The sequence below is a fragment of the Crotalus tigris genome, unplaced genomic scaffold (assembly GCF_016545835.1).
Source record: "Crotalus tigris isolate CLP2741 ecotype Arizona unplaced genomic scaffold, ASM1654583v1 scf7180000020588.15403103151:6194809, whole genome shotgun sequence".
NCBI lineage: Eukaryota > Metazoa > Chordata > Lepidosauria > Squamata > Viperidae > Crotalus > Crotalus tigris.
This window is the reverse complement of record NW_024098092.1, coordinates 3,420,651-3,435,526: the sequence shown is the minus strand read 5'-3', so window position 1 is coordinate 3,435,526 and position 14,876 is coordinate 3,420,651. Positions and strand designations below refer to the sequence as shown.

Sequence of the window (14,876 nt, the reverse complement as noted above, 5' to 3'; positions counted from 1 at the left end):
ATCCGTTCCAATATCTGACTCGGGTCAACTTTCTAAACCAGTGGTTCTCAACCTGTGGGTTGGGACCCCATTTGGGGTCGAACGACCATTTCACGGGGGTCGCCAAACAACGCAGTCCGCCATTTTTTCCCCCTTTTCCTTAGCTGTGCTCCTCCCTTTTATTCTATTGGCTTTGGAAAGCCAATAGAATAGACTCTCTTGAATAGAGCCTAATTCTATTGGCTTTCCAAAGCCAGTAGGAATTGTCCAGGCTGTCTCTGCCCTGCTGAGCCCGCCAAAAGTCCCAGTCTGCAAACGGTGCTGCACCGGTTGAGTAGTCCTCGATTTACAACTGGTTGAGTAGCCCACGACTTACGACCAGATGGGGGTCGCAGCATTAAAAAGGTTGAGAACCACTGTTCTAAATGGAACTGATGCCATCTGCTGCCTGCAGACCTAGGATCGCGGCATGTGCGAATAGAGTTTTATGGGCAAAGCACTCCTGGGTACCTCACATTCCTATGGAAACAGCACTCAACATATTCACAACTTTTTTTTAAAACTTAGTGTTATTTTCTTACTGCTTTCCCCGCATGGCTCTAATTTTGTCTCCAACTTACATCCCACCCACCTGTCGCAGTGGACATGCACAACCACTAGCCACTTAAGCTGTGCACACACATTTAGACATGGCTCCAATCCTACTTAGTTTCAAAGGATGAACTAAGTTAGTTGGGAGGCAACCCAGCCGATTTTGGAAACTGTAGTGATGCATTTCATCCCTGATATTCTAAGGCTTTATACCAAAGCCAAATAAAAGTTTCAAGAATATATATATATATTTCCTACTCTCCTCTACATGCATACATACATACATACATATGTACGTATGTACCTACATACATATGTATGTAGAGGAGAGAAGGAATGAAATGAATTGGTCGATTATTATCTCTTTTGGTAAAAGATACACTCCCTAGCAACTGTACAAAAGAGAGGAAAAAAAATGACATTAAATACACCAAAAAGGATACTGAATGTGGGGTGGGTGGAAGGAAAATAAATAAAAAATACTTGCAATGGTCCCCCCGGGCATCTTTAGTAATAAATTAAATATTTAACGTCACCCATTTTAAAAAGACAGCACATAACTCATAATAAAAAGAACGTTAAAAATCTTTTTTTTAAAAAAAAAAAGAGAGAGAGAGAAAGAGAGAGAACCCAATACTGTTAAATAGGAAAAAAAGTGCACAAAGTCAATTTTATACATTGCATCTAGAGAAAGTACATCTTAAATACATAAATCACCGTGTCAGAAGAGCGGAGAGCAATTCCTCACTTAGGATGGAATGGAGAGCCCGGAAGAGGCCATTCATAATGGGTCTCTCCCTTTTGCTCACGCCGTTTCGGTCCTCGGTTGCCTTTCCTCAAAAAAGGCCCTGTCTGCCCACCTCAAACTGAAGAAACGTGTTCCAGCCGAGTTCAGAGAGAAAGACAACAGGCCCAATCACAGCACAGTTTCATACACTGTAGACGTTTCCCCAAAAAGGGCGCTTCTGGAGAATCTCAAACTGGTTTCAACCATTTCCTGTACATGGGCACAATCACTCCTAACGAGAGTTTGCCAGAGGAACTGAGTTAGACCAGAATTGGACTCAGTGAAAGATCACAAGGACCTGCCTTCTTCAAGAACCTTGGGAATTGCCATTGGGTGAGATTGGGCGAGAAGGAACATCTGGGGATGTAGAAGTTTCAAACAGGGATGACCGCAAGATTGGAAGAATTGGTTTTGGACAGGGAGAAAATGAAATGATGGAGAAAAGTAAAAACAGCATTAGTAGAAACAGATGTCCTGGTAACTGATGGGCAATCGTTCCCTCTTGGTTGGTTGGCTGGCTGGCCTAAAATGCCAAGGACATCTCTCATGATTGGTCATCTCTCATTTGTGGTCCTTTCCTTTAATAATACCATGCAATAGCTGTTAATCCTGAGGCATTATCACATTTGTTTGGAAGCATAGGGGAAACGGCTGCTTTTTTTTCACCCAGAATGGTACCTCTGGTTAAAAAAAATCCCTTGTCTTCCTCCAAATTTCCTGAGCAGAGGACACAACAGTAGTTGAGAAACAGTAAAATTCTCCTTCTACTTGAAAAGAAGGCATTATCAGGATTAAGTAAGATGGGCTTGCTGGTCTGGCCATCATAATTTGCAACAATGTCCACTTCTGTTTCTTGCTCACAACACTTTCAGGATGTAATGGTTTCCGATTTTGCTCGAACTGTGTGTTCCGCACAGCATCTCACCATGCCCAAAATGCAAGTTGTCAATTTCATCATTTTTGTTTCTAAAAGTGGGTCTAATGTCCCACGAGACTTTTTTTGGAGGGGGATCTCCAAAGGCACTGAGACAGCCTAATCCAGCAGATGAGAAGCACATCCCTTTAAAAAAATTACATTTAAGGGATAACTGGGTGGAGTAAAGAATGCATCTGAATACTTCCTCTCGGTTCTGTGTCTTCAGCTGGAATGGAGCAGAATCTAACCAGAGGAGGAGGAGATCTCAGATGGAATCAGGGAATAACAAGAATCGAGGGAGGAAATCAATAGCAGGCGATGGGAGAAATCAAGAATTCATGAGCAAAGCATCCAAATCAACAGAAAGCTTGAAGAAACCTGGATGGAAGACTGAATTAACACGTATTTGTAAAGAATGTTTCTATTTTATCACAGGATTGATAAAATCTTGATGATGGTCAAAAGCATAATCCACTCAAAAAATAAAACCACTGGAAAAAGCACAGTCCTTAGAAGCAATGAACCTTCCTGCATACTCCAGGCCGACCATTCACAAGCTTAGCCTAACCAGACCTCACAGGATGGTTATGATGATGTTGAAAAAAAGAAAGAAAGAAAGAAAGAAAGAAAGAAAGAAAGAAAGAAAGAAAGAAAGAAAGAAAGAAAAGAAAGGCCATCTCCTAACACCTCCTGAGCAGAAAAATGAAATGCAAATGACATCTGGCTTCCTACTTTTGCAAAAATATACCCAGGGTAAGTTGTACATTAAGGAGAAGGCATAGGGGCTGGACACCATGCATGTATGGCTATTCCAACATGCCAGCCGCTCTACATTTGACACTAGTTATCTGGAGAAGGGGTGTAAATGTGAATTGGAAGCCCATTACTGCAGAGGTAATGGAGTTGAGAGGACAGATGGGAAAAAGAACACCTATCTCTTTGGACCCGTTGTGTCAACCACACAAGATGACCTCATCGTGGAGAGAGAGAGAGAGAGAGAGAGCTAGGCTGATGACTTACATAATCCAGGTTGTTCATGATCAGATAAAGTCATGTGAAGGAGGCCATGGCCTTTACACAAATATGACGTTGCAAGGAGACTTAGGAGACCTGGATGCTCAAGTGCCCTTGAGTTGGCCAAGGGATGATGGCTGCAGATGGAAGGAAACAATCGAGAGAGAAAAATGTAGCTTGGAGCCAGCATGCGTTGACAAGCAACATGAAGGCAAGCCGATTCAAGAAGTTGGATTCCAGCCAAACAAAACTTGTGTCCAGTAGATTCTCTGTTCTTCAAGGGATCTAATCCCCAAGCCTTAGTCTCCCGTTTGAATCGACTCAACATTCTGGAACATCCCAATTTGCCAACTGTGAAACAAAAGTCTCACTTTCATACGGCTTTCTAACTGCTCCTATTCTACTTTTCTTCCAGACCCCATTGCTCCTAGGGGTGAGGAGCAAGAACAGAGACCTTCCGTGCCCTAAAAGCTGCCCAGGAAAAAAATATATATCCCACTCCCCCCCCCCAATGTGCCAGCCTTTTCCTACCTCCCTGGTTCTGTCACCACCATCACCACCACCAGACTCAGCTGGAAATCTGAAGGAAGAATTCTGAGAAAGCGCCTGGACTTAACCCTTCTTCAAAGCCATGACAGACTTCACCTGTTGGCTGCAAAAGCCACAGTTGCTGTAAGACTCTTGAGTCTTAGACCGTGGTTCTCAAGGCATGCCCACCTAACTTCCCAAACTTCCCAAATCAAATCAGCCTCCCTCTATGGCTCAGCACAAGATTGAAAAGGAGAAGGCCATGATTTGATGCTGCAGAATGAGGTGAAGAAGAGAATGGCCTTAGACACCCCAAGCTGTCCCAAGGAGGCACTGCAGAGGTTTCCCCTACTCTGAGAAACATCTTTTTCCATCCTTCTTCTTCCTCCCCTCCAAAATATCACCGAACCAGTGTCTGCTTTGGAGTTTACACACACCCTCAAGAGAAACTGCCTACTTTCTAACTCTAAAGTAAAATCCGTCTTCTGAACAAGACCACCTAAAAACCCAGAGTGGGTTTCGAGAATAACTGTTTCCTGTTCTACAAAAAAACAAAAAAAAACATAATAAAATAAATAGTGCCCACCCCCACCCCCCAATAACCTGAATTCTGGAATTCTGTGAGCCCTCTGCAATCATGCATTGGTGAGAAGGGGAATCACAGCCTTAATAAGAGTGCACATGCAAAGAAGAAGAAGAAGAAGAAGAAGAAGAAGAAGAAGAAGAAGAAGAAGAAGAAGAAGAAGAAGAAGAAGAAGAAGAAGAAGAAGAAGAAGAAGAAGAAGAAGAAGAAGAAGAAGAAGAAGAAGAAGAAGAAGAAGCAGCAGCAGCAGCAGAAGAAGAAGAAGAAGAAGAAGAAGAAGAAGAAGAAGAAGGAGAAGAAGAAGGAGAAGGAGAAGGAGAAGGAGAAGGAGAAGGAGAAGAAGAACCCCAACTATTTCTATCCCCAGTACCCAAAAGATTTGATCAGGGAATTTGGTTACTTAGGGATATCAACCACCCGCCCCTACCCAGGTTTGTTCTAGCTATCTAGCTAAACGTTGCTTCAAGAAGTGAGAAGAGAGAGAGGTTAAGCTGCTCCCTGGCTGTGGCTGTGTTTTCTTTTTTTTAAAAAAGGGGGGAGGAAAGAAAAAAAAAGGGGGGGGAGGAAACCCATCGCCAGCGATGAGTTCATTCTTCCAAGCCTCACCACTTTGGGAAGTTGAGGGTGAAGACAGGTGCAAGAGTTGAAGGACGAAGACAGAGGTATTCTTTCAAGGATAGGCGGCCATATTAGTTCCCTGGCTGGAGGCGCTTAAGTGTGTAGGATAAAATACAGTTTACAAAAGACAAGTGCTGAGGCAGAGGTCTGCATTCCCTCCTCCATATCCACGAATGATGACCACCGCATTTTTCCTCCAATACAGGAAGGACATTTCAATCAGAATAGAGCTGGAAGGGACCTTCCAGTCCAGCAATCCGAGGACGGAGAAAACCAGCATATGAGGAAGAGAAAGATGTCCCAGACGTGCTAATTCTCTACGTGCAGAGATTTTGATCTTTTAGCACGGAGGTGTGTTTTATGATGAGATAGTCACTGGAAACAAGTCGATTGCCTCTAGCAGAAGTAGTACGAAATCAGGTGACCCTTCAGTTGCCTGACTGGTTTATTCCTCTCTCTGTCTTTCATCAGTGAAGTTCTTCAGGAGGATTGCTCTGAGGACTGGGCCAAGAGGCACCTCCTAAAAGCCCAGATCAAGTGTCTCAGAAGTTGCCTCACCTCAAAACTCCCATTCTGAATTTTCCAGGAGGAGGAGGAGGAACATCTGGGGCGATGGCTTCCCTGCTGCTAGCCAACTGGCCAACCATTCCTGCACGGATGCAGAACTCTGTTGTTCTGGGTGCAAAGGCAAGCCTGTCCCGCACGCCCCAGCCCACCTAGCCTGAATTAAAACATCTGTCTTCACCCTGCAGGGATTGCGTCCTCATCTTGGAAGTGGCTGAGTTATGGCTTTAACCAGCCAAGCTAACCTCCTGGTTAATTTCCCACGATAAATCAGTCATCGCCAGAGGAAGCGTTTGGCTTGCAGGAACCTGACAGCCTGGGAGGGAGGGAGGTTCTCCACCCCCCCAACCCCAGTGCCTCTTGATCCGTGAATTGCAGCATGTGCCCAGAAGACACCAAACTGGCAGCCCGGCTGAACTTCACCCCTGCCTGTTCCACGCTCAAAACGGGGCTATCTCGTTCCTGGCCACGTGTTCCTGTGTATGTGTGCATGCTTGTCGTGTGTCTCGTGTGTTCTGGTTCTCCCTCCCGTCGATTTGGATTTCCTGCCGCAATGCCATCGGCATGGCCGAGGGTGTGCACAAGACAAAGAAGAGAGACAGATACAGGGAGAGAGAGAGAGAGAGAGATTAAGAAGAAGCCGCCATCAGCTGCACGTTTGGGATCACTTTCCTTAAAACATTTCGCCTCCAAACCCTGCTTTTAGGCCTGGAGAGACCATTCAGACAGTCAGTTGCTTTTTTTGGTGGTGGTGGTGGGGGAACCGAAGGGCAGATTTAAGCTCAGATGCACCCACTCCTCCTGAACCAAAATGCAGCAATAAATAAATAAATAAATCTGATCTCGGTTGGTTTTTAAGGGTCCTCTCTCGCTCTCCTCCTCTCGCTGTGCAGCTTTCAGCCCATCCACTCTTTCGTGTTCTGAATGGAAACTTTCGGTCAGCAAATTCCCCTACCCCAAAACACACGTCTAGAGTTTGTTTGTTTCCTTTTTGTTTGTTTGTTTGTTTTTCCTTGGGCTCAGTTCAGCTTCCTTAAATTTTGACCCAAAACACGGAGGTTGCCGAAGTTCTCACTAACACTCATCTATGTTAAGGCTGATGAACTCCTGTATACATTTTCGGTACTGAAGCTCTGTAGGGCTATTGTTGGTATATTGACCTGGGTGTCCGAAAGGGCCCTCGGCTTCACGCATCTCTTCATTCATCCGAGCCAGACGCAGCCTGCAGGACGAGAACCGGGGAGACATGTTAGCTGGCCAAGGGAGAAAACGGCACTTGGATCAAACAGGGATCGTACAGGCAGTTGGGAGTTAAACCCTTCGGCACTAAGGAAGCAGCAGAGTTGCTGAAGACGGTGGTCTGTCAGGGCTAAGCCTCGATTCTTGTTTTTTTTTTGGGCCAATAACTGGCCAACTCTATGCCTGGGTGTTCGAGTTTCCAAGTCAGCCACTTCCAGCCCCGACATGGAGGTCATCTCTGACACAGTAAGGACCCACTTACAAGGTCACGATGTCCGCATTAGCGGCCTGGACAGCGATGCTGAGGGGGTCCTGCCCATCCTCGTCAGCTGCGTGCTGGTTGGCTCCTCTCTTTAGGAATAAGCAGACCTGGCTGCCAAATGTTGAAAGAGGAGAGAGAGAAACCAGAGAGAGAGAGAGAACGAGGTTAGCCAAGAATATGCTGTGATGGAGAAGGACAGTTTGAAGAGGCGGACGACACAACGTTAAGAAGCATTAATGTATCACACTAGACTTTCATAAGAAGCTACTTTACACTGGACCATTTTCTCTGTTTAGACTTTCCACTTGGAAAATGACCACCATCTGTCTCAGATCCATCAGGAGTTGCTTCTAACTAACCCAGGTCACTAGCTTTGGTCTCAATCCCATTTACCCAAGTCCTATGGGTGGCACGTGCCTGGGTCTCTCTCCATTGCCTTTAAAACCAGCTAGCTGGGATACGCCATCTCTTTGTCCGCGGGAGCACAGAGCAGTGGTGTCTCCGGGGCAAAGTCACAGCTGCAAACAGCAGTTGACTCCCCCAGAATTTTGAACTACCACCTTCACAGCAAGTGACTTACCCGGTGTGGCCCAAATATGTGGCATGATGCAAAGGTGCCCGCCCTCGGATATCTCTTTGGTTAACGTCTGCCCCGTTCTGGAGCAAAAATTCACAGGCTATTAGTGAGCCCTGAAAGAAGCAGAGAAAGAAAAGTTAGCTTTGGAGTCTTGGACTTCTCTTAAGGTAGTCCTCGCCTTGCGACGTTTAGTGACCGTTCAGAGTGAAACAGCAGGGGTTCTTCTCCCTCCGAGTAGATTTTCTGGCCTACACTTAGCAGGAAGCGGTGAAATCGAGGTGGTGCTGATGAAGCCCACCCAGGGCACACAGAACCGGCTTTTAACCCTGATGGAGCCACCTCAAAACTGGCACGGCGACACGTGGATCTTGCTCACCCCCATGACAGCTTGGATCAGCGGGGTTTTGCTCTCGTCTTCTTCGTTCACCCAGTTGACGCTGGCACCGTGGGCCAGGGCCTCCGCCATCACGGGCAGGTTCCTGGCCCTTGACGCCTTGTAAACAAGTAAACCAGGATGGAGCGCCCGCAGGTCTTCCAAATCGGAGGCCTCCTGCTCAATTTCGACGTCCCCGCTGGATTCTTCTGATGCTTCCCCCTCTGCAGGAAGGGAGGAAGAGAAGGGAATGAAATGCCGGAATCCAAAGACCTCTGGAGGCGTCGATACCGAAGCTTGCGTCTCCCAGCAAGATAAAAAGGACTTTGCCACGTGAGGTATTTAGGTAGCCACTGGGACTAACAGCAATTGATCTCATCCCTCTTCTCTGATCTCAAGATGGTGGCCACTCCTGTGGGATGCTGTAGTGGAATTCTACGGCTGTGCTCTGGGCAAAGGTAGAGATTCCTGAGGCCCACCTGCCTCTGTTGGGGAAGATCTCACCTTCTTCTGTGACGCTATCAACCACCGAGCCAAACACCAAGACGTCTGTGCTGCCATCAGTGCTCCCACCCAGTCCACTGTCGCTGCTTAGACCTAAGGGATCAAAGGAGGAACCAAGTAAACTTGAATATATGGGCACCATAAACTGCTGGTCTTTTCCTGTGTTGGTTGGTCAAGATTCCTTCTCTTCTGGTTACTCATCTAGGATGGAATTCCACCACATCTGCCCTAAAGGATCTCTACTCCTTTCCTGAAGTATTTTCCTCTTCCCCCCCCCCAATTCCCCCAGGCCCACATTTCCCTTGAAATCCCTTGCCACTAGCGTGATTTTGTTCGTGGAAGGATTTCCAGATTGTGTTTTATTTATTTATTTATGAGACTTATATACCGCTTTAAGTGCAAGCACTCTCTAAGCGGTGTACACCAGTAAGCAATGTATATCTATATTTACATTGCCCCCAACCATCTGGGTCCTCATTTTACCTACCCCGGAAGGATGGAAGGCTGAGTCCACCTTGAGCCGGTGAGATTTGAACCGCTGACCTGCTGAACACAGTCAGCTAAAGTGGCCTGCAGTACTGCACTCTAACTGCTGCGCCACCTCGGCTCTTAAAAGGTGGGCGTCCGGGAGCTTTACTAAAAGGAACCAGGCAGATGACCATCCCTAAACAATGGTCCTTAGAAGAGAGAAGGAACTGGGGAAACCCAGAAAGCAGAGAGATACAACTATAAGCACACAGGACAGAGCGGTGCTTGGGTTGCCCTTTTAAAATCCGTGAATGAGTGATGGGCCAGTGTTATGTCCTGAAATCCCCTCCCCTCATGGGACTTAGTAATAGGGATGGGGACCCATGAGCAAAGAGAGAAATCTGCCGCAGAAAGTTTTGTCCCACTGGGACGTCTCAGCTCTGGGTAGAAGGCAGATCAGTAAAGCTAAAAAGTCAGGAAGAGTGAACAATTAGGAGAGGAACATCCCGACTTTCAACCGGCTTCTAATGACTACAGCCCCACTTAACTTTAATCAAACTGGGTTTCTGATCCCCCTCCCTTCTCTAGGCTAGGCCGTACCCGCCCATTTTGGGTGTGGAAGCACATCTCAAAGACCAGGCTTGGCTCTCGGCCAACGCTGGATTCTCCTGAAGCTGTTCAAAGTCAGTCTTTCTGAGAAGATGGGACCTAGGGCTTCAGAGTCTTTTACTTTGACGTTGCCAGATATACAGGAAGATAGTAGATATCCCTGGTGACCAAGCCAGGATACAGCCTTACCTCCATCCAGCAGAAAGGGCGAACCGCTGCCTCCAGGGCCATTGCAGGTCTCACTCCATGGGCTGGCTCCCACAGGCTGTTGAGTTGACGCCTGGTTCCCACCTGGGGCGGCGGAGATTAAAAACATGACAATGGGCAGCCAGAGCTTAAATTTTGGCACAAAGCAAGAGAGAAAGGGAGGGAAAACCTAGCCGCAGAATTGGAGAAAGTCCAGAAAAGTCAACGTTTCTCCCTTTACTGACTCTCTCTGGTAGCTGAGCACTGAGCTACAGCTGTGTGAGGGATTACACACCCATCTGCCCCCACTTACTGCGGGGGCCTGCTCCTGTGTCAAAGTACGAGAAGAGGGAATCCAGCTCGTCGGGACAGAAGAGGGAATCTCGGCGGAACTTCCTTTCCAAAGTGGCAGCTGTTTGGAAAAGAACGTTATTGCCATTTTTCTAATGCAGAGACCCCCAACACGTACAAATAGCTCTGTTTATAAAAAAATGGCAAAGCTGAGATTTTCTAGCTGTGGTTTATTGGACAAATCACAAGAAGAGCCGAGGTGGCGCAGCAGTTAGAGTGCAGTACGGCAGGCCACTTTAGCTGACTGTGTTCAGCAGGTCAGCGGTTCAAAGCTCACCGGCTCAAGGTTGACTCAGCCTTCCATCCTTCCGGGGTAGGTAAAATGAGGACCCAGATTGTTGGGGGCAATGTAAAATATATATATACATTGCTTACTGGTGTACACCGCTTAGAGAGTGCTTGCACTTAAAGCGGTATATAAGTCTCATAAATAAATAAATAAATGCTAGGCTAGCTCCCTGATAATGGACATTGGCTCAACAAGCCCAATCCAAACCAGCTTAGATCACAGCATGATACGTGAACCACTTCAGGAGGCTGCAGGGGAGTGACTTTGGCTAATAACAACCCTGGTTTATTCTTGGATGATTGTTCTAGGCCAGGGGTAGGGAACCTTGGCTCCTTTAAGACTTGTGGATTTCAATACCCGGAATTCTTGAACCAGCCATGCTGACTCAGGAATTCTGGGAGTTAGTCCACAAGTCATAATAGAGCCAAGGTTCTCTACCCTTGTTCTAGGCCAGTGGTTCTCAACCTTTCCAATGCCGTGACCCCATAATACAGTTCCCCATGTTGTGATGACCCCCCAACCACTTATACATCACCGGGTGCCAGGGGCGTGGCCAAAGAAAAGGGGGAAAAATGGCGGACAGCCTTGTTTGGCGACCCCCGTGAAATGGTCGTTCGACCCCAAATGGGGTCCCGACCCACAGGTGGAGAACCACTGTTCTAGGCAATCAAAAGGCTGGAGGCGAGGCTAGGAAATTTTTTTAAAAAATAACCCCGTTCAAGAAAACAAAAGCAAACTGCTTGTTTCCATACCATTGCCAAGAACACCGTGTAACTGTGTTCATATATAGCCCCCCAGAGTTGTCAAAGGATCATTACTTGCCAATACAATGTAAGGACAAATTTCCAATCTTCACTGTGTGACAATATGTTTGAAAGAACTGAAGGCAAATCCTGAAACGGGGGACGAACAAGCTCCAGTATTTAGAAACAGACAAACGCGTTTAGCCACCGTTCCAAGTTACAACAGCAGTGGGGAAAAAAAGAGACTTATAACCTGTTTTCACACTTAACGGCTGCCTGCGTTTTGAGCTCCACATATTTCAGGATGAAATAAATGTTTTTAATTCACATTTTCCCACCCTCTCTGGGGATATCAGGAAAGCAAGCCTCGCGGTCTCGACCAACCCTCCCGCCAGCTTTCCACCACACAAAATGGCTGCCGGTTTGGGCCTCCTGACGCGGATCGCCTACCTGAAGAGTGGGCAGCCGGAGACGCGTTTCCCGCCTCGTGCCGGTACTTCCTGCGAGTAGTGGGCGCTTTGGTGGTGCTGTTGCACCTCTGGCACTTTTTCACACTCCAGCGGCGGGGCTTCTGCTCGTGGTCGGCCAGGGGTTCTCGCGAAGGGAGCTTCTTCAGAAACTTCTTCTCCACGTATTTGACTTTGATCCATGCTTCTTTGTCCTGCCTGATAGGAAACCATTTCTTGCGCTGAGTTTGCCCACCCACGGGCCTAACTTATTTAATAATGACCATCGTTAGGGTTTTTCATCTCTTTTTGCATCATAGTGGTTTATGATTCCATATACCCAGGGGAACAGCGACTCCCTTAACCAGCTTACGTGTGTTGTCTGAACACCGCAAGAGCACAGGGCGTCCCCTTGCTAATTCATGGGGAAGCAGACATGGAGGAAGGAAAGCATCAGAGGCAAAGGGACCCTGAAAAAGCTGTACCTTGAGCTGCCAGCTGTTGGCTTTTTCAGCCCCATCTCCTCGCACTGAGCCTCGTAGATCTGGTTCATGGTTGCATTGCCCAGCTCACACATCAGCTTTGGAACAGCAGGTGAAAAAAACAGAACGACGTGTGAAGCAAAGTTGCTCTTGTGGCTTCTCCATTCACATACAACGCCCTGTTTGAAATCCTATCCTGGGTCTTCTCAGCGAGGATGCCCTCATTCTGGAATGGTTCCCCCCCTCCCTCCAGAGAAGCCTATGTTAGTTCCAGGATTTGGACTTGTCCTGGCTCTGCCCAGTTCAAATTCAACACGCTTAAATGCGAGAACTAGTCTTCAAGCGACAATCTTCTCAAAAACAGCAAGATTTAGAGCCGTGTTTTTCAACCCTGGGGGACTTCAGCTCCCAGAATTCTCCAGCCTCTTCAAGGCGCCAAGATTGAAAAACACTGATTTACTTTTACTTTTTTTTTCTTTTTGAAGGGAATGCAAAAATGGAATGTCAGAAACGTAAACCTTTGCCTGCTCAAGTTTTAGCATTTTTGTTCTTCCTCTGTCCATTGTTGTTTTACTCAAGATGTGATTTGGATCCTCTTTCTTCCTCTTTTGACTTACATACCTTTTTAGCTAGTTGGGGGGGGGGTGGCCTTTACCTTCAATAGTTCTGGCTCCCAAGAGTCCAGCGTGAGTGACCGCACTTTGGAGCAGTGAACTCCCAAGCTCCTGTAGGGCAAGGCGAAGAGAAAGGGTCAGCTTCCCCTGCTGCTAAGCCAAGTCAGACTGCAGCTGGCAGTTCGACTGCTGCATTTGTTCTGAAATAACTCTCTGGTTGTAGACAGGAGAAGCTGGGGATGCTTTGATCTTCTTAGCACTCAAGGAGGCATGCACGAAAGTACCTGCTGCTGTTGCCGTCCTTGGTGCCCTCTGAGCTTGGTGGCTTTCTTGCAGACGTTTTCATTACCCAACTAGTGTGAACCCTACACTCCCTTACACTGATGATGTTGCCTAACTGGGTAATGAAATGTCTGCAAGAAAACCACCAAGCTCAGGGAACACCAAGGACCCCACAGTTGTCCTTCTCCTCCATCAACATCACCAGCAGCAGCAACAACAACACTCCTCAAACCCCACTCCTTTCTAGCACTGATGATGTAAGCTAGTTGGGTAATGAAACGTCTGCAAGAGAGCCATCAAGCTCAGAGAGCACCAAGGACCCCATGGTGATCCTCCTCTTCATCTTCCTCCTCCTCCTCCCACACCCCCTCCCTTCTAGCACTGATGATGTAAGCTAGTTGGGTAATGAAACGTCTGCAAGAAAACCACCAAGCTCAGAGAGCACCAAGGACCCCATGGTGATCCTCCTCTTCCTCTTTCTCCTCCTCCCTCTCCCACACCCCCTCCCTTCTAGCACTGATGATGTAACCCAGTTGGGTAATGAAACGCCTGCAACAAAACCACCAAGCTCAGAGAGCACCAAGGACCCCATGGTGATCCTCCTCCTCCTCTTCATCTTCCTCCTCCTCCTCCTTCTCCCACACCCCCTCCCTTCTAGCACTGATGATGTAACCCAGTTGGGTAATGAAACCTCTGCAACAAAACCACCAAGCTCAGAGAGCATCAAGGACCCCATAATCCTCCTCCTCCACCACCCTGCAAACCCCACTCCCTTCTAACACGGATGTTACCTAGTTGGGTAATGAAACGTCTTCAAGAAAACCACCAAGCTCAGAGAACACCAAGGACCCCATGGTGATCCTCCTCTTCCTCTTTCTCCTCCTCCCCCTCCCACACCCCCTCCCTTCTAGCACTGATGATGTAACCCAGTTGGGTAATGAAACGTCTGCAAGAAAACCACCAAGCTCAGAGAGCACCAAGGACCCCACGGCTGAACCCGGAGCTACCAGTTATTCCCTTCTGTGGAAGATACCTGTGTATCCCTGAACATTCAATGCATAGTAAGATGCCCAAGTTGATGCTCGCCCACCGGGGATCGGCTTGCCCGCAGTCACAACACTGGTCGTTGCCAGAGATACTCTGCACCCTCTGCAGGATAGTTTCCCCTTTCCCACTTCGGTCCCGGGAATCGGAGGCGGAGTCTATACTGCTGGTTGAAGGGGAAGCTGTTCGGTCCAATTTCTGGAGTTAAAAGAAAAGCCAAAGATTGAAACAGCAAGCGACAATATCAAGCGTCCCGTCTGCTTTTTTGATTTCTCTTAATATATTTTGGTAACATTTTCAAGGATAATCTTGGAAGCTGATTGGATAAAAAACGCCTCCCGTCATTCTGAAAGGACGCCTCGTATCTGTTTTCTAATTTCCGTGAAGATCTTACGAGTATGTCTTATGACAAATTTGTGAGTGCGAATCCTGCACCTGTCCTACAGCCTTTTCTGGTTGCCGGTTCTACTCACTTCAACGAAGCAGCTATCAGGGCTTTCTCGATAGGCGGAGGCTATGCTCGCTTGGACCGCCTGGATCCACGCTTGGCGCAGCTTCTCTGAATCGGCTTGTAACATGCAGCTCCTGCAGCGGGAAAACAGAACAGCTGCTTACCAGGAGGAACAGAATCCCTTTTTACATGAGAAGATATTCATTTGCTTGTTATTTATTGATTACTTCCGCTTGGCCCAGCAGCAGCAAATTTGGAGGCGAACTCGGTCACTTTAGTTAACCCAGCAGTTCTTGATGATGGTTAATGCCCACGTCCTGCCCCTCCAAAACTGGGATTTGGAGCAGTGTGTGAAGTTATCCTATTATGGCTCGGT

General features: G+C 47.4%; 1 protein-coding gene across 11 annotated transcripts in view; it reads right to left on the bottom strand.

The window, feature by feature from the left end:
• ACAP3 (ArfGAP with coiled-coil, ankyrin repeat and PH domains 3) overlaps window positions 1-14,876 on the bottom strand; it is a 78,915-nt gene that overhangs the window by 16,010 nt on the left and 48,029 nt on the right. For 7 of the 11 annotated variants that reach the window (XR_005559635.1, XR_005559637.1, XR_005559636.1 and 4 more), the window contains exons 14-25: window positions 14,523-14,634; window positions 14,039-14,247; window positions 12,765-12,834; window positions 12,113-12,207; window positions 11,632-11,846; window positions 10,112-10,210; window positions 9,802-9,903; window positions 8,536-8,628; window positions 8,035-8,255; window positions 7,662-7,771; window positions 7,082-7,192; window positions 6,741-6,802 (exon numbers count right to left, since the gene is read on the bottom strand). Coding sequence is in view for 4 of the 11 variants with exons in the window: in XM_039367232.1 (XP_039223166.1) it covers window positions 6,741-6,802; window positions 7,082-7,192; window positions 7,662-7,771; window positions 8,035-8,255; window positions 8,536-8,628; window positions 9,802-9,903; window positions 10,112-10,210; window positions 11,632-11,846; window positions 12,113-12,207; window positions 12,765-12,834; window positions 14,039-14,247; window positions 14,523-14,634 (1,499 nt within the window). In the remaining 7 variants the exon portion in view is untranslated. Of the gene's footprint in view, window positions 1-227; window positions 3,425-5,004; window positions 6,803-7,081; window positions 7,193-7,661; window positions 7,772-8,034; window positions 8,256-8,535; window positions 8,629-9,801; window positions 9,904-10,111; window positions 10,211-11,631; window positions 11,847-12,112; window positions 12,208-12,764; window positions 12,835-14,038; window positions 14,248-14,522; window positions 14,635-14,876 lie in introns of those variants that run through there. The other 4 variants (XR_005559642.1, XR_005559640.1, XM_039367229.1 and 1 more) reach the window with 3 other exon arrangements.